Consider the following 22,229-nt stretch of genomic DNA (forward strand, 5'->3'; position numbering starts at 1 on the left):
GGGTGTAAGTAAGTGTGGTAGATGTCGCTGAATCGCTGGGTCATGGTCTTTCCGTCTGTCAGGTGATGATGGAGGATTACAGGGATGAGATCAAGGATTTCTTCGCCGCAGACAAACAGTTGGCCGCTGAGCTGGAGTATGACATGAAGAAGTACGAGGAGCAGCTGGCACTGGAGAAGGCACAATCCGAGCAGGCAGATGTCGTCGTGGATCCGGGGGCTGTTGTATCTGGCAGTCCGCAGGTGAGGACGTAGTTTGTGTGAGTGCGTGTGCGCACTGAGGTATCGCACCATAACGAGGAAGGGTCTCGGAGGAACTGTGATTAGCAAAGGGAGGTCCTAGCTCCCCGGAACGGATGTCCGACTCCAATGTCCTCATTGCCCACAGTGTATAAATACGCCAGCTGGCTGTGTCCTCATCACTCTTCTCGTTATCGTCTGTCCAGGGCTCGCCTTGTACTGGGTCTCCTAGGAATCTCCCTGCTCACAGATCTCCACTGTCCACTATAGAGGAGGTAACGGGTGGAGCGGCTCCCTGCACGCCCATCACAAACCCCCGGCTCAGCGTTCTGGCAGGACCGGTCACCAGGCCCAGGTAAGGAGACTGTCCATGAGATATGCGTTATCCCGCCAGGATACACAAGGCTGACCCGTCTGTCGTCTCGCAGGCAGAAGTCGCTCACCACTCAGGCCATACTCAACTCCGCCAGGAAACTCGTGGAAGGCAGCGTCAAGCCACGGAGCAAGAGTATCGGGGCGCAGTCCACGACGACATCCTTCAGCACCAAGCTAAGTACGGAGCAAATGAGACGCGAGACACCCGATCACCAGTTACATTTCCAGGGATTATATTTCAATACTTTTTTTTTTTTGGTCCTTGCCGCGATATTTAGTAATTAAGTAGTAAGCTAATGACCGATCTAAAACTGAAAATTCTGCGTTTTTTACCCCTTTGTAGCTTCGTTCTGCACTTCGGACCAGAAATCCAATGTATCGCTTACAGGAAGAGCAATCAGTACCCCTGACCGTAAGTGTGCGGGGAACACTGGGACCCTCTGAGGATAGGGCGCCATCTAGTGGGCATTGTAGTAACTGTCAGCGATCACATTCAATGCGACCCAGTGAAAGCCTGCTTCCAGTAGTGGACAGGATGATGATGCATGTGTTTGTGCTTTGCAGGGACCATTTACAACGTGACGTTTGGATCGAGTGTCAGTTATATTGATTCTAACCAAAGCAACAGCGCTTCCCGCGAGGAGGATGGAGGGGTCATCTGCATGATGTCACCAGACAAGCCGTAAGTCTTTGTACCCTATTCCTTTATAACGATTCACCTTTGAAAAGCAGATTTGTGACGTCTTCAGAGTACATATAGAACCAAATCAGACAATGGAGGCCAAATAATTAGACGTGCTCCGTTTGGGGGGAAATGACCCAATATGTCCGGTGTGACCCCCGATGAGCTGCGAGACCTGCATCTTCCCGGTAGTCGGCTTGGAGGAATGTTACCCCAATCCTCCGTACAGCACTGCGTCACCTCTTATGTCGGAGGGCTTCAGGTTCTTCCTCCGCATTTCCATTAGGTCAGGACTGTGACTTGGCTGTTCCCAGGCACTTATTCCTTTAACCAATCTTTGGTGAATGACGTGTGCTTTGGGCCGTGGTCTTGCTTAAGAGAACTCATGTTCTCTTAAGTGGTTCTGGGTGATAGATTTACTCTAGATCAGTGGTTCTCAACCTCGGTGGCAGGTGCGCTCGTTATTCACTGACACATTTTAAAAGATCACAGGTGGAGCTGATTATTTCACCTGTGATTCTGTGAGGAGACCTGGAAAACGTGCACTGTTGGGGGTCCCTGAGCACCGAGGTTGAGAACCACTGCTCTAGATAGTCAATAGGTCTACTGCTAAAGGTGGACAGGGTCAAAATGGCAACATGAAAATGGTAGACGCATGACAAGGTTGACATGACTGCAGGTGATCAGTGGACTGAGCAGCAGCGCAGGAGGTCTATATGACACCAGCGCTGCTGCTCCGTCACCCGGGCCTGGCGGCTGCAGCACCGCGCATCAGTGTGTGACCGGGCACTCGGGAGACCACAGCTATAGGCCGAACGTGGGACACTTACAGAGGGGTAAGACGCCTCCAGCAGGGAGAGAGCACGAGGGGCTAGATGAGGCTGACCATCCCAGAATTGGGGACCGCCAGGCTGCACTAGCGGGCGACTGGTACGCCATCCGCTCCTGCTGGACCACCAGGGAGACTTAGTGTGTGGGCAGTAGCGCCAGTAGCGGGGCTGCCCGGCAATGGCCAGATCCCCGCCACTGTACCGGTGCTGCATGAGGCAGATTCCTATGTGCCCATTTTTTAGCAGGGGGAGTGGGCTCTCCTCACAGAGCCACTCCCCCGGGGACAGTAGACTGCACATCCCACAGTAGATTCCCATCCTCAGCTACTGCGGCCAGGGACATTGAGAGCTTCTAAGCCACCCAGAGATCTGCTCCTTCACTGTCAGAGAGCCTGGGCCAGTTCTCCCTGAACCTTTCCCCACAGGACACATGTTACAGAGTTGTTCTCCAGTCAGCCATAGCTGCTTAAGGAGCCGAGTGCCATTATATGCCTTGTATGCTTACTGTGCACTGTGTACTGCATTAACACTATAACTGCCTGTCAGCACTACTGTGTTGCCTGTATCTGTAGCTGCCCGTCAGCACTACACTGTGTTACCTGTATCTGTAACTGCCCATCAGCACTACACTGTTACCTGTAGCTGCCCATCAGCACTACACTGTGTTATCTGTAGCTGCCCATCAGCACTACTGTTACCTGTAGCTGCCCATCAGCACTACACTGTTACCTGTAGCTGCCCATCAGCACTACACTGTTACCTGTAGCTGCCCATCAGCACTACACTGTTACCTGTATCTGTAACTGCCCATCAGCACTACACTGTGTTACCTGTATCTGTAGCTGCCCATTAGCACTACACTGTGTTACCTGTAGCTGCCCGTCAGCACTACACTGTGTTACCTGTAGTTGCCCGTCAGCACTACACTGTGTTACCTGTATCTGTAGCTGCCCGTCAGCACTACACTGTGTTACCTGTAGCTGCCCGTCAGCACTACACTGTGTTACCTGTATCTGTAACTGCCCGTCAGCACTACACTGTGTTACCTGTATCTAGACTTTAGTAAGGCTTTTGACACTGTCCCACATCGCAGACTGTTAAATAAACTTGAAAGCTTGGGATTGGATTCTAAGATAGTTGAATGGATAAGAGCGTGGTTGCAGGACAGAAAACAGAGAGTTGTAGTAAACGGAGTACAGTCAAAGGAGGGAAAGGTTACAAGTGGAGTACCCAAGGGATCTGTATTTGGACCGGTGCTTTTTAATATCTTTATTGGTGATATTGCAAATGGAATTGAGGGTAAAATGTGCCTTTTTGCAGATGACACAAAGGTATGCAACAGGGTAGACACACCAGGAGGGGTAAAACAAATGATTGAGGATCTAGGCAGATTAGAGAAATGGTCAAGAGAATGGCAACTACAGTTTAATGCCAAAAAATGCAAAATCATGCACTTGGGTTGCAAACATCCAAAGACTAAATATAGTATAAATGGCACTATAATGGAAACTACTGAGGAAGAGAGGGATCTAGGTGTCACTATTTCAGGGGACTTAAAAGCAGGTAGGCAATGTAACAAAGCAATGAAGAAGGCAAGTCAGATGCTTGGTTGCATAGGGAGAGGTATCAGCAGTAGAAAGAAAGAAGTAATAATGCCACTGTATAGGTCATTGGTACGACCTCACCTAGAGTATTGTGTTCAGTTCTGGAGGCCATATCTCCAGAAGGATATAAATACATTAGAGACTGTACAACGAAGGGCAACTAAAATGGTGCATGGCCTACATCACAAAACGTACCAGGAAAGACTAAAAGATCTTAATATGTATACTTTAGAGCAGAGAAGGGAAAGGGGGGACATGATAGAAACTTTCAAATATATCAAGGGCTTTAACAAGGTACAGGTGGGAGACATTCTTCACAGGAAGAGGAGCAGCAGAACACGAGGACATGCACTGACACTAGAGGGAGGAAGGTACAGGTGGGAGACATTCTTCACAGGAAGAGGAGCAACAGAACACGAGGACATGCACTGACACTAGGGGGAGGAAGGTACAGGTGGGAGACATTAGTCACAGGAAGAGGAGCAGCAGAACACGAGGACATGCACTGACACTAGAGGGAGGAAGGTACAGGTGGGAGACATTCTTCACAGGAAGATGAGCAGCAGAACACGAGGACACGCACTGAAACTAGGGGGAGGAAGGTACAGGTGGGAGCCATTCTTCACAGGAAGAGGAGCAGCAGAACATGAGGACACGCACTGACACTAGGGGGAGGAAGGTACAGGTGGGAGACATTCTTCACAGGAAGAGGAGCAGCAGAACACGAGGACATGCACTGACACTAGAGGGAGGAAGGTACAGGTGGGAGCCATTCTTCACAGGAAGAGGAGCAGCAGAACACGAGGACATGCACTGAAACTAGAGGGAGGAAGATTCAGGGGAAATGTGAGGAAGAATTTTTTCACAGAAAGAGTAGTATATAAGTGGAATAGCCTCCCAACAGAGGTGGTAGACGCAAATACAGTAGTACAATTTTAACATGCTTGGGATAAGCATATTGATATCCTTAAAAAAAAATAAGGATCAAATATGGTTTGAGGTAACATGTTTAATAAAGGGGCAGACTAGATGGGCCAAGTGGTTCTTATCTGCCGTCAAATTCTATGTTTCTATCTGTAACTGCCCATCAGCACTACACTGTGTTACCTGTATCTGTAGCTTCCGGTCTATTTCACTGTGTTCAGTGTATACAGTGCCTGGTGAGGTCTTCTAGGGGTAACTCAAGTAAGACAGGGGCCCCAGCACTGCTGTCCTGCACAGCCTGTAATGCTAGACTACTCTCCAGGACAGGATGGCTTATGCGCAGGCGACACCCGCAGCTTCTGCCTCCTCTCAGGAGCCAGCTTGGGCAGATGATGGCGCAGCTGGTAGGCTCTCATCTGCACCTCCCCAGCCGCCTGTGATGCCACCCCCATCCCTGGCCAGATTGGCTCTCACCGGCATTGGAGCCTCCGTGGGTGAGCGTATTATACGCCTCCATTCATAGCTTGCAAAACACCTTACAGGATAAATCTGATCAGCGCAGGGCTGCGGTCAGGGAAAGCTCCTCCTCTCAGCCCCCATCTTATTCCAACTCTGACTCTCTCTGATTGGGAGGACGAGAATGCAGGATGTGTGTTTTCTGACCTGGAGGTTGCCTCCGTCAAAGCGGACACCCCGATCACACATTGAGTGGACGCCTTAGTTACAGCGGTCAAAGAGGTCCTTTTAGTATAGAGCAGTGGTTCTCAACCTCGGTCCACAAGGACCCCCAACAGTGCACGTTTTCAAGGTCACCTGGCAGGTGCACTCATTGTTCACTGAAACTTTTTAAAAGATCACAGGTGGAGCTGATTATTTCACCTGTGATTCTGTGTGGAGACCTGGAAAACGTGCACTGTTGGGGGTCCTTGAGGACCGAGCTTGAGAACCACTGGTATAGAGGACCTAATAGGAAGTTTACCTTACCTAGGCGGTTCACCTCCCTTTTACCCCCTTCCTCAGGAGGACCGGGTCCGGTGGGAATCGGCTCCTATGGTAGGTGTGAATGTAGCTAAGCTAGTGAGATCTTCTACGCTGCTCATCCCAACGGCGTCTCTCATGGACCCTGCTGATAGGAAGCTGGAAACTTCCTCAAACTTATCTACACCACTGCAGGGGCCATAGCTAGACCTACTCTGGCATCAGCCTGGGTGGCTAAGGCCATGGTTGAATGGGCAACTTCTCTCGCGGCAGATGCATCTGTGGGCATGCCAGCAGAGAACTTTCTACCTACTAAAGAGAAGGTACATCAAGACGCCCTCTATTTAGGCAAGGTGGTTATTGATGCGGCCACCCTAACCTCGCGAGCATCGGCTTCAGAAGTTACGGCACAGCGTTCTTTGTGGCTGCGTTATTGGAAGGTGGACCCTGTCTCCAAAAAGGCCTTCGATTCGTTTCCCTTCGAGGGTTCCCTCCTATTTTGGTCCGAACTAGATATAATAGTAGCTACGGTAGCCGCTTCCAAGGTGGTGTCGGAGCTGAAGGTAGGCAAAATCCCCCTGGCTACCCTCCAGTCCTTTCTCTTCCAGGGCAGAGGTAGGGGACATCCCTTTGCTAGGATTCAGCTCCAAGTTGCCAGGTCCTCCAAGGGCAAGCGTCCCTGGGCCACCAGCCGCCCGACCCTAAACCAGAGGACAAATTCTCTGCATGACGGGGCGGGCCTCCAACTGACGCATGGGTTCGGGATGTCTTCTCCCGAGGCTACTCCCTAACCTTCCAGAGTCTTCCATCCAACTCCTTTATTTTCCACAAAGGATTTAGGAAAATCCAGTGGTCTGGAGCAGTCCAGAAGCTCCTGCAAGCTGCAGTCATAGTGCCGGTCCCTTAGTCTCAGAGAGGCCCTGAATTCTATGCCAGCCTCTTTCTAGTCCAGAAGCCCAACGGGTCCTACCATCCCATCATCAACTTAAAACAGCTCAACAGGTACATTCGGATTCCGGATGGAGACCTTGTGATCCATAGTCCTGGCCTTACAGCCTGGAGACTACATGGCATCCCTGGACATTCAGGATGCATATCCTCATCAGGCCGGAATATCAACAGTTTCTGCAGTTTGCACTGCAGGACCGCTACTTTGAGTTACAAGCTCTGCCTTTCGGACTTTCTTCTGCCCCTCGGGTGTTTACAAAGGTCGTGGCAGTGATGGGCAACAGTCTTCGCAACCAGGGCATCTGGATCCTTGCGTATCTGGAAGATCTGTTGATTCTGACACATTTTGCAAAGATTCTCCAGGACCATCTGGCCTAAGTAATTGATGTTTCGTGCACAGACGGGTGTCTGTTCCTGCCTGCATGGGGTCTTTGTGTCGATGCTATCGACCTTCTTATGGCAGAATATGCACAATTCCACTCCCGCCGCTACAACAGGAGATCCTCACAAAGTGGTCAAGATCCTATTCCAGCTTCCGGTCACAGCTGATTGCATTGTCCCCGAAGTCTCTCGCTCCTGATGGCTTCTGGACCAGAACCTTACAGCGGGGAAACCATTTTGGATCCAAAAGTGGACTCTCTCTTCACCACAAATGCCAGTCTCCGTGGGTGGGGGGCAGTGACTTGCCAGCGATCCTTCCAGGGACTATGGAATGCACAGAAAAGGTGCAGATCCAGTCAGACAATGCGACGACTGTGGCTTATATCAACCACCAGGGTGGCACGGCAGTCGAGCGGCCATGGCAGAGACCTCCTGCATATTTCGATGGGTGGAGAAAAAAATGGCTGCCTGCGAGGGAGGAAGAAATTTAATGTGGGTGCTCTCTCTCACACCCAAGTGTTGGCCTGTAGCTCCTGACAGCCTCGAAGAAAAAGATTTTATCAGGTAAGGTATAAATCTCCTTAGAACATCCATGCCGGCATAGAGGGAAAATGAAAATAGTGTGGCGAGCGTGCGCGGAACACTAAGTGGGGGATCATTCCGACAGTTGTTGACTGACACAAATAAAATAACTCATGCCAACCTTTTCACGTCTTACAATGTCGACAAGGTCAAAATGAATGTCAACCTTTTTGGTGTAGACCTACTGACTGTCTAATAATCCGCACCCCTCTTGACATGCAGTTTATGGGATAGATTGTTAAATGGAAAACCTTGGTTTGCTTTCTAGACCTGGGACGGGGAACCTTTGGCCCTCCAGCTGTCGCAGAGCTACACATCCCAGCATGCCCTGCAACAGTTTTAGCATGGCCAAATAGAAAAACTATAGAAGGGCATGCTGGGATGTGTAGTTTACCAGCTGGGAGCTAAAGGTTCTCTGTCGCTGTTCTAGATGATTGTGTAAGTTCCTGCACCACCTGGTTCTTGTCCTCGATTACATCCCCCTCTCCATATGTGTTTGCTCTGCACGTTTTATGCTCCTGAACAGATGTGTGCATTATACTGACCCTGTGCAGCCTGACAATGCAGCCAGATATGATGTCTATTCTTAAGGTGCCCATACACAGTGCAAGGGTGCTGTGTGATGCGCGCTCCAGCGGGTATCCCATCGCACCGCACATAGTCTGTGCAGTGCTTTTTCATCTTGCTTCGGATTGCATCGCATGCAATAGTTAAAAATGCACGTGTATGGGCACCTTTACAGAGGTTCTGACCAAAGCCTCTGCCTGCCACATTCACTGTTGCTGCAGAGCATCTCATACTTGGCCTACAAATCTCTCCCCCTTCTCTTAGTGAGCCGCAGCCCCGGCAGTGGAACGTGGAGTCCCCAATGCAAATCAGAAGTAACCGCACCCAGCGATCAGGACGAGCTCCACTCCGACCAACCAACTAGGACATTGGCTGTATCTGCGGTCACTCGTGCTGCGTTATTGTCCCCACAGCGTCGCCTGCCACCAGGCTTGTATTTTCATGTCTGTCTTCCTGTATATATTGCCCTGTATTACGCTGCTTTGTTTTTGTATATTACCATTTGCTTGTAACCATGTTTCTAATTTGCAGAGATGATTTGATTGTTGCAAATTCCTGTAATTCTCTCTTTTTGTGTATTAAAAGCTGCAGTCTAATGCCACGTTTCCCAGACCTCCTAGCTGGTGCACATGTGTAGTCATTACTTACGGTCACATTACCCAGACCACCTAGGTGGTGCACAGGTATAGTTATTACTGTCACATTCCCCAGACCCCCCTAGCTGGTGCACAGGTGCAGTCATTACTGCACCGGTCACATTTTTAATTATGTGCTGCATTCAATTCTAACCAACATTCTACAGATTTACTGGTGACCTGGAACCATGGACAGCTGGTAACCCTCAAGAGTTGGTTTAGCCACACTGTCATCTAATATCCACACTTGCATGGCCGTGTCACCAGGTACAGTGTGAGGACGTTACCGGTGACTACAGAGGACAGTTGTATTGGTGAGTGTCTCCCTGATACTCGGGTACTAGCCCTGGTGGTCATAGTAACTACGTCAATGCTTCTTATTTCCTGCCACCAGTAATGACGGGAAGGAGGCTTATTATGGAGGTGAGGCCTAAGCATATGGTAAACTCCAGCGCTCCCCTGTTTCTGCTCATGGCTGTAGTTACATATGGTGTGCAGCCCAAATAGTACACGATTGTAATCCAGGAAGCTGCGGCCTCCGGGCCTGATACCATATATTGGAAATGTGTGTAACCTAAGGTTACTAGGAGCGCTGGGTCTGTATAGAAGGGCACCCGATATCTGAGTACCGCTGCTGCCTCTTGTTAGAGGTTGTCCGCCTCAATCTAATCCAGAGAAACAAATGAAAGAACATGCAGCCTAGAATGCATGCACTTCTCAACGGGCGCAGTCGTGCCCAGTACAAGAATAATAATCAGTGTGTATATTGGTAAAATAGCAGAATTTATTTAAAAATTCATAACATAAATTTTTTTTTTTTTTTTTAAGTGCACTTCATTTACAATTGTTAACAAGAACAGACGAGACAAACATAGAGGCTGGAAATAGGGCTCTGACTAATAGACATAAAGGTCTCACTTTTAGCAAGCCATATATATGTGTATATAGTTACCAGTCCCGCATTTTGTATTCAGTCATCCTTAGTGGCAATGGAATTCTGTTCCCCTGGGATACAGTCCACTATGTATGGGGTCCAAGGTGATCCTCCTCGCTCTGTATTACCAGAGGTGTTCTCCGGAGGTTTCCTTTAGAGAGGCAGATGTCCAGAGCCACAGATGATCTGTGTGGGTCGGGGGATACGCCTATGGGAATACCCAATGTTTCGTGGATGTTATCATTGTAATTCCCAGTTGGTCAGGATAGCACCCCCGCTACACAAAACAATAAGATAAATAGCGGTAAATACCCGATAATATAGGGTGAAATACAGTATCAATTGAGTGCAGATTTCCAGAACCCTACCTGACGCTGGGGGTAGATCTGCATGTCCTGGAGAAATTATTTGATGGTTTATGCTACACATTCATTTGCAGCCTTGCGAGTTAACCAGAATAAGGGCCTAGTTAGCTGCACAGCTTGTGTGTGTCCGGGCTGAGTGTAGGATCCATATCTGTAACCCTATAATCCAGACCTTACAAAACATTATCCTTCAGTATAGTGCAGGCCCAGCACAGATGGTTACAGCTGAGGTACTTATCACCTGTGGTCAAGCAGGGATGCTCTTCCATATACCATCATCACCAAATCATAGAAATGTAGTAAAGAGACGCACCTGCTCTGTGCTCCAGTGTATATGAACGGAGGGGGACTGTGTACCCTAACATGCTGAGACTTGTAGTTCCTATTTAAAAGCACCCTATTCCGCCAATCCAAGTATATCCCAACATGCCGGAAAATAATTGAATAGGTCAAATCCTGGAAGAAAAGCTGGAAACTGCCGGCGTCCAACAAATGGCAGTATCCTACTCTGATCAGATAGAAACCACAGTTGTTTTTATTTCCTCATTATTTACCTCTACTACCCTACCCCCCCCCCCCCCCCCCCCCTATACAGATCTCACTATAAAGACTCCCACCAGATTGGAGACATTATCAGTCCTGCCAAGCACCTCTTACGCTGAAACTGTTCTATACAGGTTATTTGTCTCCTCCTAGAGCTGGTATAATGGGTATGACATCCTGCCCCCAATGCCATCGTTCACCAGCCACACACTATCATTGTCTATGGGATTGCCTAAGGATTCATAGCTTCTGGGTCCAAGTGAAACTATTTGTGTCGATATTCTAGTCCTTAGAAATAACTTTAACCCCAGAATGGACAACCCTCCGCCAGGCTCTCATCTGACAAATACCTTTTAACTATTACATCCAATGTGGAACGCAAATGCATACTACAACAATGGCTCTCGCACCTACCACCATCCTGACACATGTTTAAATAAAATCCCTCTTTCATCTTTAGAATGTCGTGGATAGGAGCTTCTGTACAAAAAGGTTCCCACATAACCAAATTCTTACGCCTTTGGGATAACTACATTAACACTCAATCATCCGATGTGGTGAGACAAATTAACATGTGCTTTATCCGCACATAGAGGTAATATTGTATTTCTGCTTCTCCCTATCCTTCCTTCCTTCCTTTTCTTTCACTCCTATTTTCCCTTCTCTTTCTTGCACATACACAACGAACTACAATTATATAAACTCACCTCCCCTCCGTACCAATTCCCCTCTTCCCCCTCCCACTACTACACTTTGTCCGTATCCTCTCTACTTAATCACCTCTACCCTAATCCCCTCTCCAAATACTCACTTTATAATGTTTGACATCTACCTTTACCCCTATAAAATAAAGAAAATTTCAGAAAGACTTTAGTTTACAGTTACCAACTTTAATGTTTCTAGGTATGACCAAAGACATGACACAATGACTTCTTTCCATAACATACAGTATGTATAATTGTACTGAAGTTAGCAGCAGTAGATACTGTACAAAAGTTTAGTACTCCTTAGAATATACACAATTTATTGTTATTCACTTCAACATTCCTACGGCATGGATACTGTATTTTGTATTATTAGACCTTTGAACTTGTAAATACCACATATTGGCTGGGGGGGGGGGGGCGTGGCCTGGCGAGCTAGCTGAGAGGATGCACTTTCAGCAGCTCCCAAATCCTATCTCCTAAAAACTCCTCTACCTACCTTTCAACCCACCCTTACCATCTGTCCCGATGCCACCCGTCTACCTGTGCCCTGACCACTGTGGGCACCTTCCGCGGAGCACTTTTCAGTGCTCCTGCAGGTTGCGGCCTAGTCACAGGGCTGCAGCTGGGACCTAAATTTCAGCCCAGATGCGGCGCGTGGGGCCGCAGAGAAGACGCGGAGCGGGGCGACTGGTGAGGGGTGGAGGTGGCGAGAGCCACCGCAGCACCCAACCTCTCCCGAGTTCAGAAGCTATCTACGGCACCTCCATACACCCGCCGCACGCCGGGGCCTACCAACAGGCCGGCGACGGAAGTGAGGACCTGGGTGAACAGCCTGTTTCTGACAATCTCCCAGCGGAAACAGTCTACCCAGCAGTATAGACGTGGGCACAATCCTGAGAGCACCCGGACCAGCTCCCCAGAGTAAGCCCGACGGGAAGCAGCCGCCATTTTACCTCCACCTCGCATAAGGTAACTCCAGGGGTCTCGCCCCACACAGCTGCCACCTAGTCCCACAGATAAAGGAGGCACTGAAACCCCCTGGGCTGCCTTCACCTACAGTCCACCCCTCATTAGGTGGCCTTTTCCCTTAGATCTCACCCTGCATTGTGAGCCAGCACCTGGGCGTTCTGCCTTCCCTATGTGCCCAGCTGCACGGGTATGCTCTATCATTACCCCACACAGCATCTTCTATTATACTCCAGTGAAACGGATTTGTTCTCTTCCCCCAAAGCCCATCTCGGAGACTATGGGTGTTTACATATAGATCTCACCACTTTAAGTCTACAGATGTGAGAAGCCTACACATTCAGCTGCCACTCACCAGCACTACATACCTAGCTCCAACTATGCTACAGTGAACCTATACATTCCCCCCGGTACCATTCTCTCTACAATTTCAGCTCTAACTAAGAGTGCTTTTAACTCATTATGCCTTCCAAGAAAGCTAAGGACGTAGTGCCTTCTAAAGATCTCCCTCTCCCAAAAAAATATCCCCACAACTCCTGACATCACATACCAGCCCCCCCCCCCCCCCCAAACACAGGTCCCCTATCCCGACTCCCCTATCCTGGGAGTGTTGGGCGAAATGACCTCTCCCATTGTGATGGCTGGAGTGGATTGCGAATCAGACGCACCGGTGACAGTGAAATCCCTATGCCAGGTCTTTTCTGCGTTTCAAGCAGAAATGTCTAAAGCAGGCATGTCCAACCTGCGGCCCTCCAGCTGTTGTGAAGCTACACATCCCAGCATGCCTTGCAATAGTTTTAGCATTCCCTAATAGCAAAAATGTGGCAAGGCATGATGGTACATGTAGTTTCACAACAGCAGGAGGGTCGCAGGTTGGACATGCCTGTCTAAAGACTTAATCTGCTATCCGCGAAGTTAAGACCGAGCTGGTCACCTGGAACGTAAAATGGAGGAGCTAGTTGCATCCCACAATGACTTGATAACCTCCTATGACTGTCAACGAGACCTAGACCAATTCAAGTCTAAGCTGGAGGACCTGGATGACAGGTATAGACGCAATAACATCAAGATTAGAGTCATTCCTGACTCGGTGGCCAACGCAGAACTAGAAGACCTCTTGATAGACCGCATACACCGCCGACCAAGAATAGTCTCTGATGATCTACCAAAGGATACCCTTTTACAGGTTAATTTCTTCACCGTTAAGGAACGCATCCTCAGAGCAGCATGAGAAGCGAAAAACACTAACATACTTGGAGGCCTCCAGATCTTCCAAGACTTCTCTGCAGTAACTATATTGCCAACAGACGAGCATTTGCCACCATCACCGTCGCACTCCGATCATATGATATCCGGTACCGCTGGGGGTTCCCAGTTAAATTGATCATCTACTATGAAGATACTACATACACCATATCCTCCCTGGACGCAGGAGTTAAACTCCTGATGGACTGGGACATCTCGGTCGTGAGGCCTCAGGACCCGAAACGTCCGCATACTATCCAACAAGAATGGTCTACCACCTGAAGACTCCCATTGAGTTCGAGGGACAAGTATACCGGTTTTGTGAACTATGGTGTCTGTGCCTTGCTTTCCCTTCCACAGCGATGGGATCCTCACGCTAAGTATTTTCTATGTTTGTTTGATCTTGCAAGGACCTCTGCACCCAGTTCCTTCTGTTAGAACTTACTGTTTTACCTAATACATGTGGTCTAGGTTTTCATACTAAGTATCTAGGTTATATCTATTGTTTTATGTTGCTAAATTCCTTTTTTCTCCCCCCCTAATGTTTTTACATATTAGGAATTGAGTGGAAGCTCTCTCTTTATGAGCAATCACCCCCGAACCCTTTCTCCCCTGCAGTAGTTATTCAGATCCAATATACTGGACCTTTTTGTTGTTCCTCCTCCTGTTCCTCCTCCTCCCTCACACAAAAACAGCAGATATCTCCTATTGACAGGCCTCTTAGAGGACAAACGGACTACATTAGTATGTTTATATGTACCTAACTAACCAAATTCTCCTACTTATTCGGAAATTCTCTAGGGGCTCCTTGATAGTATTTGGATACTTTAATCTGGTTCTAGATCCCAAATTAGACAAAGCCCAGCAACCCACCTCTCGTCCTTCCCAAATGTCTGGCCCCTCCCTATCCTTTCGTAATCTCCTCCTGGAGTTTGACCTATGGGAAACTTGGAGATCTAACTATCCTTCTGGCCATGAATATACCTTCTATTCTCCAGTACACAACTCCTACTCTAGAATAGATTACAAAATACTAAAGACATCAACATCCTGCCTATCATCTTGCGGTGTACACTCTGCGCTAGGGGTATACCTTTTAGAAATATTTGTAAAGGTTATCTATCTCCAATAATAATGCAATTACTACTGTTAGAATCTCTTTGAAAAAACAATGATTTTAATTTAAAAAAAGGTACATAAGTATTTTTAATTAAATAACAGAACAAAGGACGTAATGGGTAGTTTAAAAGGCATAAATAACCTTAGTAAAAATATAAAAACATGAACATATAGTAATAATATTTATCTGCGTGGATGTGGGCTCTAGTACCGGTATACACATACAGGAGGGTATACAAACAGGGAGACACACTGGGGGTAATTGTCCTCAGCAACTGATCCAATTCTTATATAGGCAGTGATGCAGTAAGGCAAGTCTCCGTTTTAAGTGGATAGTCCACTAAAGCTTGATACCTGATTCTCCAGTGGGGTAGGTGGTAACGTGGAAGTGTTTGCCGGCAGACTCCCGTCAGTATCCTCTTAACCAGAGGGGTACTCAGCGGGTCCAGGTGCAGCGATGTGTCAACTAGTTTCACCAGGTAACTGGCTTCTTCAGGATGATCGCAGTGACCTACTGCGATCATCCTGAAGAAGCTTTTACAAATATTTCTAAAAGGTATACCCCTAGCGCAGAGTGTACACCGCAAGGTGAAACCCCCCCCCCCCCCAAGACTAGCTTCAACAAGAGGTACTGGTAGTATACCTCTACACTCATTGCAGCAGGGTTACCTCATAAAGGGGGTTATTCTAGTTCACTCTGACAAAATCCTTCTTAGATGGACAAAACCATGTGCACTGCAGGTGGGGCAGATGTAACTTGTGCAGAGAGAGTTAGATTTGGGTGGGGTTTTACTTCAAAGTGAGATCTATATTGCAGTGTAAAAATAAAGCAGCCAGTATTTACCCTGCACAGAAACAAAATAACTCACCCAAATCAAATTCTCTCTGCACATGTTACATCTGCCCCCCTGCAGTGCACATGGTTTTGTCCATCTAAGAAGGAATTTGTCAGAAAGAGTGAACTAGAATAACCCCCAAAGTCCACGGCGCAACTCCTCCCGAAAACCCACCCTTTATACATTACTGCATATCACCTGGTCTGATCATGCCCCTGTCACCTGGAAATTAAACTTGAACCCCCTCTCAGTCGTGGCGCCTTTTCCCACACCTACTAAAAGACCCTATATCTAAGAAAATTATATTGAAATCTATCAATTCCTACCCATCTAATAATTCTCCTCCAGATACATCTACCACCAACCATTGGTGTGCCCTCAAAGCAGTCACGAGAGGGGCTGCAATACAAGCAGGAGCCAATCTTAAACGCAGAACTCTTAAGACCCAACAAGACTAATTTAATAGCTCTTGAATCTAGAAATAAAACTGCCCCATCTAGGATCCTGAAAAAAAGGGAGGAGATCTCAAGCGTACGCAACCAAACTTCAAAAACTCCTCCTGGCCCATACTCAGTCAGCCTTAAATAGAATGCAACAAATTCTACCTACTGAGCAACAGATCAGGCAGAATGTTCGCCCGAAAACTACACGCCAAAAAAGCCAGGAATAGGATTAAACACATTATCACTCCCACTAAAGAAAAACTCCTAAATCCCAGAGATATTGCAAACCAATATGCACAATACTACTCCCAGCTATACAATGTAACCTCTGACCCATCCACACCCCAACCCTCTAATGCAGGGGTGTCCAATCTTTTAGCGACAAGGGCCAGATTTGGTGTAGTGTAAATTTGTGGGGGCCAACCATTCAGCCTGACAGTCTTTGAATCATTAATCACATCAGAATGGTCCCCCACTTTGCCCCCATTCACTGTATGTCCCCTATTCACTGTAAATTCCCCACTCTGCACCCATTCACTGTGTCTCCCAGCCTGCCCCCCTTCTCTTAATGTCCATCAGTGCCTACATTCATTGTATGTCCCCAAGCCTGACCCTCCTTCACTGTATGACTCCCATTCACTGTATGACCACCATTCACTATGTCCCCCACTCGGCCCAATTCACTGTATGTCCCCCACTATGCCCCCTCCCTTCACTGTATGTTTCACAGCCCCTTGTGTGAGCCAGAGGAAGGAGAGGTAAAGCAGGCACTGCAAGGACAGGAGATGCTTGGGCTCCCGCCCTCCTCTGCTCGTTACAGGAGCAAGCTTCCCCCTTGCTGCCCCCCTCCCCAAACACTGCTGTCACTGTGATTGTGGAGTAGGGTGATATACGATTGCAGCAGCAGGAGTAGGACACCAAATACATCTGACTGTGGAGGCCAGCACCTCCTCACTGCAGCAGACAGCAAGGTAAAGGCGCGCTCGCCGGGGCCCCACCTTTAGTGTCCTGTGCTTCCCACATCTGATGATCCGCCCGCTTCCAGCTGGAGGCTGCGGGCCACTTAAAATGACAGCCCGGGCCGCAATTGGCCCCCAGGCCTGACTTTGGCCATGCCTGCTCTAATGTAACAGTATCCTCCTTCCTCGACATGATCCAGATTCCCTCTCTTACCCAGGAACAACTAGATTCACTTAACACTCCATGGTCCTATATGGAAATCCAATCAGCCATTAAATCCCTTCCCCATAACAAGGCCCCGGGCCCGGGCAGGTTTACCACCGATTTCTACATCACATTCAGTGACATTCTAATTCCATACCTAGCAGTCCTTTTTAATGAGCTATCCTCCCTGGGCTTGGCCCCCCCAGAATTATTAGAAGCACGTATTGTAACCATACCCAAACCCAGAAAGGACCCTGCCTTCTGCCAAAATTACCGCCCAATAGCGTTACTAAATTGCGATATTAAACGGTTTGCCAAACTGATGGCATTTTGCATCAATCTGTTTCTTCCATTGCTGGTGCACCCGGACCAGACAGGATTTGTGCCGGGAAGACAGGCCTCTGGAAAGGGAGTCTATCAGGTTCAATACTCTCCTCGTATTGAAGAGACCAGGACCTTCTTCTCCTATCCCTTGACGCAGAAAAAGCGTTTGATAGGCTGAATTGGCAATATATGCGAGAGGTGCTCTCACGCCTCAGCTTCAGAGATCGTATCCTCACATCGATCAGGACGCTCTATAGTTCACCTACGTTCCGGTTTTCTCTCTGACTCTTAAGATCACAAACGGCACTAGGCAGGGTTGCACCCTCTCCCCCCTAATTGTTGTTCTCTCAATAGAACCCTTAGCTATTACTATACGTAACGACGTTAACTTCCCGGATTTACAGATAGGCCCACATCACCACAAGCTAAGCCTTTTTGCTGATGATGTTTTGCTCTTTGTGACTAATCCCGTTAGAACGCTCCTTTTCTCCACACTACATTAGCCTCATATAGTGCAGCCTCCTACTATAAATTGAACACTACCCAAAACGGACGCCCTCCCGATCAACCTCTCCGGATCCTTACCCCGTTTACAATCACTCTATAAATACAATTGGCAAGCAGAATCAATACAATATCTGGGAATACATATCCCCCCTTACACACCTAATGTCTTCTCTGCACACCTCACCCCTCTTCGCATATCTCTGACCAACATATCTAAATCTTGGCTGACGTATGAGGTCTCTTTGATGGGTTGTATGGCAGCTTTTGAAATGGCTCTACTCCCTAAACTGATGTATTTGTTCTGCCCTAAGAAGTCTCTACAACTTTGTACATCCATGTTAACAAAATACGTTTAGTTGTCCAGACCCCCAACTGTGGCCCGCTCTAAGATGACATTACCTAGAGCAGGCATGTCCAACGTTGGCCCTCCAGATGTTTTGAAACTACACATCCCACCATGCTTTGCAATGGTTTTAGCATTCTCTAATAGCAAAACTGTGGCAAAGCATGCTGGGATGTGTAGTTTCACAACATCTGGAGGGCCAACGTTGGACATGCCTGACCTAGAGCCTTCGGCGGTCTGGACCTCCCGGATTTGTATCACTACCAAAACGCATGCCTCCTAGCCCCCTCTTAAATATTATACTGAAGCTAACTCTTCCACGGGCTGGGTAAGCATTGAACAAGCCTCGACCCCCTCCATCCGCCCTTGCGGATTTGCTCAGAATTCCTATACACCTCACACCTGTTCAACCTTCCCTGCTCCCGACCACTAAGGCTTCTCTGCAGGCCTGGGACCAATTACTAACCACCCTACCAACCCCGGCCTGTACTATATCCATCACCACTGTAGCTAGACTAATCTCAATCTAAACACTTGGAAACCTTTGGTGTGTCCTCTCTAGGAGATATACTTGACTGATATGCCCTATAACGCCAATTTTCCATCCCTCCATCTGAATATTTCTACTACCTCCAAATCGCACATTGGTGGAAGTCCCATTTTCCTACCCACATCCCAGACACTCCTTACCAGACTCTTTATGGTAGGTACTAGAGGGGACATATCCTTCTGGTACAGGACTCTGATAACCCCTACTGATTTCACTAAGACGACCTCCCATGTGAAATGGGAAACCGACCTGGGTAGAACATTTACCCCCTACACAATGGCGCCAGATTTTTCTTTCCTCTTACACTGTATCGCTGCCTAAACCATACAGAGATGCACATCTAACGAATTAACAGACTATACCTGACCCCTGACCATCTCCACACTTTTTGGCCTTCCTGCTCCAATCAATGTTGGAGGTTGTGTAGGTGCGTAGGTAATCTATACCACATTTTCTGGTCCTGTTCTAAAATTCTGAACTACTGGTCCGAGGTTTTCAGCCTTATTTCTACTGTACTCGAGATCAATATCACACCTGACCCATCCCTTGCGTTGTTCCATATTTACAATATGGAAGAGAAGAGATTTGTCTTGGGCCATATTCTTAATGCCGCCCGAGCCAACCTTGCCCAGCAATGGAGACAGCCTTCCCCACCATCCCTGCTACAAGTTATCTTGAAGACAAACCACCATTTCCTTTTGGAGACAACCTACATCCCCTTTAAGCCTACACCCACTTCCCCTCATACACGCTGGCGTCTCTGGTACACATAAGTGACAGAGGGTGAAGGAGCTAAACTCTTTCCATCCACCTCTCACAGATCCGCGCCAGTTTACCCTGAATGAACTACCTGAGGTTCAACAATAATAAATGCACCTTTATGAATAGAACCGTTAAGCTGATGTTTTTAAACTCTATTGACTATGTATACCTATACATCTTACCTGAACTCAACTATCTAGACATTGTATTGTGCTTAATATGTTTGGTGTCTTGTACCCTGATACACTGTATTTTGACTGTGGTTTGATGTAGTCATCCCCATCCTCAAAACTTCCCTTTTTTCTTTTCTGTACCACATATAAAAAAACTTTTGTTTCAATAAAAATTTATTGATGGAAAAAAAAAAACCTACCACATATGTAAATCTTACTAAATGACGACGTGTATATACACGACTTTTCTTTGTTGTGTAAAATATGTACTATTATACATGTCAATAAAAAAAAAAAAAAAGTAGGAGCAAACATAAAACTTAAATTATATAAACCCTCAATCAATTCCAAAGTACCTGGATCCATATATAAATCAAGGAAATACATTTATTGTATTTTAAGCAGAAGACCCTGTTATTGGTTAGTATATATTGTAATCATAGACAATCCTTGGATACAGCCACTTAGACATTATTCAGTTCAGCATTCTCATTCTCATCCCATTTGGATATAAAGGTTCCATGTGGGAATATCCGGTAGGCATCTCATTTAGAAGATTGGGTACTTATGTATTATCTGGGCTCCCATGTTAAATGCACCCCAATTTTCATACCCCTACTATCCAACTACGCATGGAGTTGATTTTATATAGTGTGGCGAGCGCAGCGAGCCACCGTGCCCGAAGCGTGGCGAGCGGACGCGGTCTAATAAGAAAAACGGGAGCCCAGATATTACATAAGTACCGAAGATTGGATCTCTGTCTTTCAGTGTGCGTGATTATTTTCTGTACATGGGTCGGAATTATCTAGTCATTAACCTTTAGACTTAAGGTGCCCACACACTAGAAAGATCTGCGATCGCAAGATGTGCACATAAATTAGCCTTGAAATCTTTTGTCCGTCCTGGACATAAGATTTCAGGCAAGCGCACATCTTCACCAAAGATCCCGTGTGCGTTCCTATGGATCTTTTGTTAAATCTTCTGATCTTTCGTGCAGCACGTAAGATCAGAAGATTCAGCTAAAGATCCACAGGAACACGCATCGGACCGATATAGGCCAATTTAACAGATTATCGGTAAACATCGGAAGATATATCAGCAGATTTATCGGAAATCGGCCCAAAAATCGTTCTAGTGTGTGGGCCCCTTTAAAGTGACTAGGAGCAAAATAGTTCTTAGAATTTTTATATACTACCCTCGGCTCCTCTTCCAATACGTTATCTGTTCTTAGTATACGATAATTCTTCTTATCTATATACTGTATTTCTAAGTATAATTCTTGTGTGAAAGAAATAAAGATGGGATGTAATGTAGGTCGGGTGCACGGGTATATTTAGGAATGACAGACTTCATCTCGCTCACCTCATTGAAAGCACTAAGTCACCTGGTTACGGTTGTTGCGCCCTTATAGTTCTGTCCAAAATTATTCCAAGTGTCATCATTTCACAAACATTATAATCTCATTGGCAGTGATTCCTAATAGAAAGCATCTAAATATCCTTTTCTTCTGTGTGATCCAGTCTCCCTCTACCCAAATAACACAACCTGTGTGTATAAAAACACTAACGGAGGGCCAGATCTCAGCATCTTTAGGTTATCTGCACAGCAGACGTATTGCAAGGTGTACTGAGACAGCTGTGTCTGTACAAAACACACACGTGACCATGGAACGCACCAATTTGTACTATTCCCTTGTCTGTAACATTAGTAACAGTATTTGCAGCAAAAAAATAAATTAAATTAAAAAAAAAAAAAAAAGTTAACTTTTCAGTTCATTCTTCAAATGCAAAATAAATCCCCACAGTGCGCGTGCGCTGAAAAACACAAATCCCCACAGTGCGCTGAAAAACACAAATCCCCACAGTGCGCGTGCGCTGAAAAACACAAATCCCCACAGTGCGCGTGCGCTGAAAAACACAAATCCCCACAGTGCGCGTGCGCTGAAAAACACAAATCCCCACAGTGCGCGTGCGCTGAAAAACACAAATCCCCACAGTGCGCGTGCGCTGAAAAACACAAATCCCCACAGGGCGCGTGCGCTGAAAAACACAAATCCCCACAGTGCGCGTGCGCTGAAAAACACAAATCCCCACAGTGCGCTGAAAAACACAAATCCCCACAGTGCGCTGAAAAACACAAATCCCCACAGTGCGCGTGCGCTGAAAAACACAAATCCCCACAGTGCGCGTGCGCTGAAAAACACAAATCCCCACAGTGCGCGTGCGCTGAAAAACACAAATCCCCACAGTGCGCGTGCGCTGAAAAACACAGATCCCCACAGTGCGCTGAAAAACACAGATCCCCACAGTGCGCTGAAAAACACAGATCCCCACAGTGCGCTGAAAAACACAGATCCCCACAGTGCGCTGAAAAACACAGATCCCCACAGTGCGCGTGCGCTGAAAAACACAAATCCCCACAGTGCGCTGAATACACAAACACAGTATGTAAGACAACGTACAACACCAGCACTACCGATGGGTAGTCCAAACTATACCTTCCA

The 22,229-nt window shown here is 47.2% G+C and overlaps 1 protein-coding gene across 1 annotated transcript in view; it reads left to right on the plus strand.

Annotated features, from left to right (window-relative positions):
• The window catches only part of NCAPD3 (non-SMC condensin II complex subunit D3), a 34,592-nt gene extending 25,870 nt beyond the window's left edge, over positions 1 to 8,722 (plus strand). The window contains exons 29-34 of the mRNA XM_083163537.1: positions 63 to 242; positions 446 to 594; positions 668 to 792; positions 958 to 1,026; positions 1,179 to 1,296; positions 8,375 to 8,722. Of these exons, the coding sequence (XP_083019663.1) occupies positions 63 to 242; positions 446 to 594; positions 668 to 792; positions 958 to 1,026; positions 1,179 to 1,296; positions 8,375 to 8,474 (741 nt within the window). The 3' untranslated portion in view covers positions 8,475 to 8,722. The remainder of the gene's footprint in view (positions 1 to 62; positions 243 to 445; positions 595 to 667; positions 793 to 957; positions 1,027 to 1,178; positions 1,297 to 8,374) is intronic.
• The last annotated feature ends 13,507 nt before the right edge of the window (positions 8,723 to 22,229 follow it).

Source organism: Crinia signifera, chromosome 19 (genome assembly GCF_055691185.1).
Source record: "Crinia signifera chromosome 19, ASM5569118v1, whole genome shotgun sequence".
Lineage (NCBI taxonomy): Eukaryota > Metazoa > Chordata > Amphibia > Anura > Myobatrachidae > Crinia > Crinia signifera.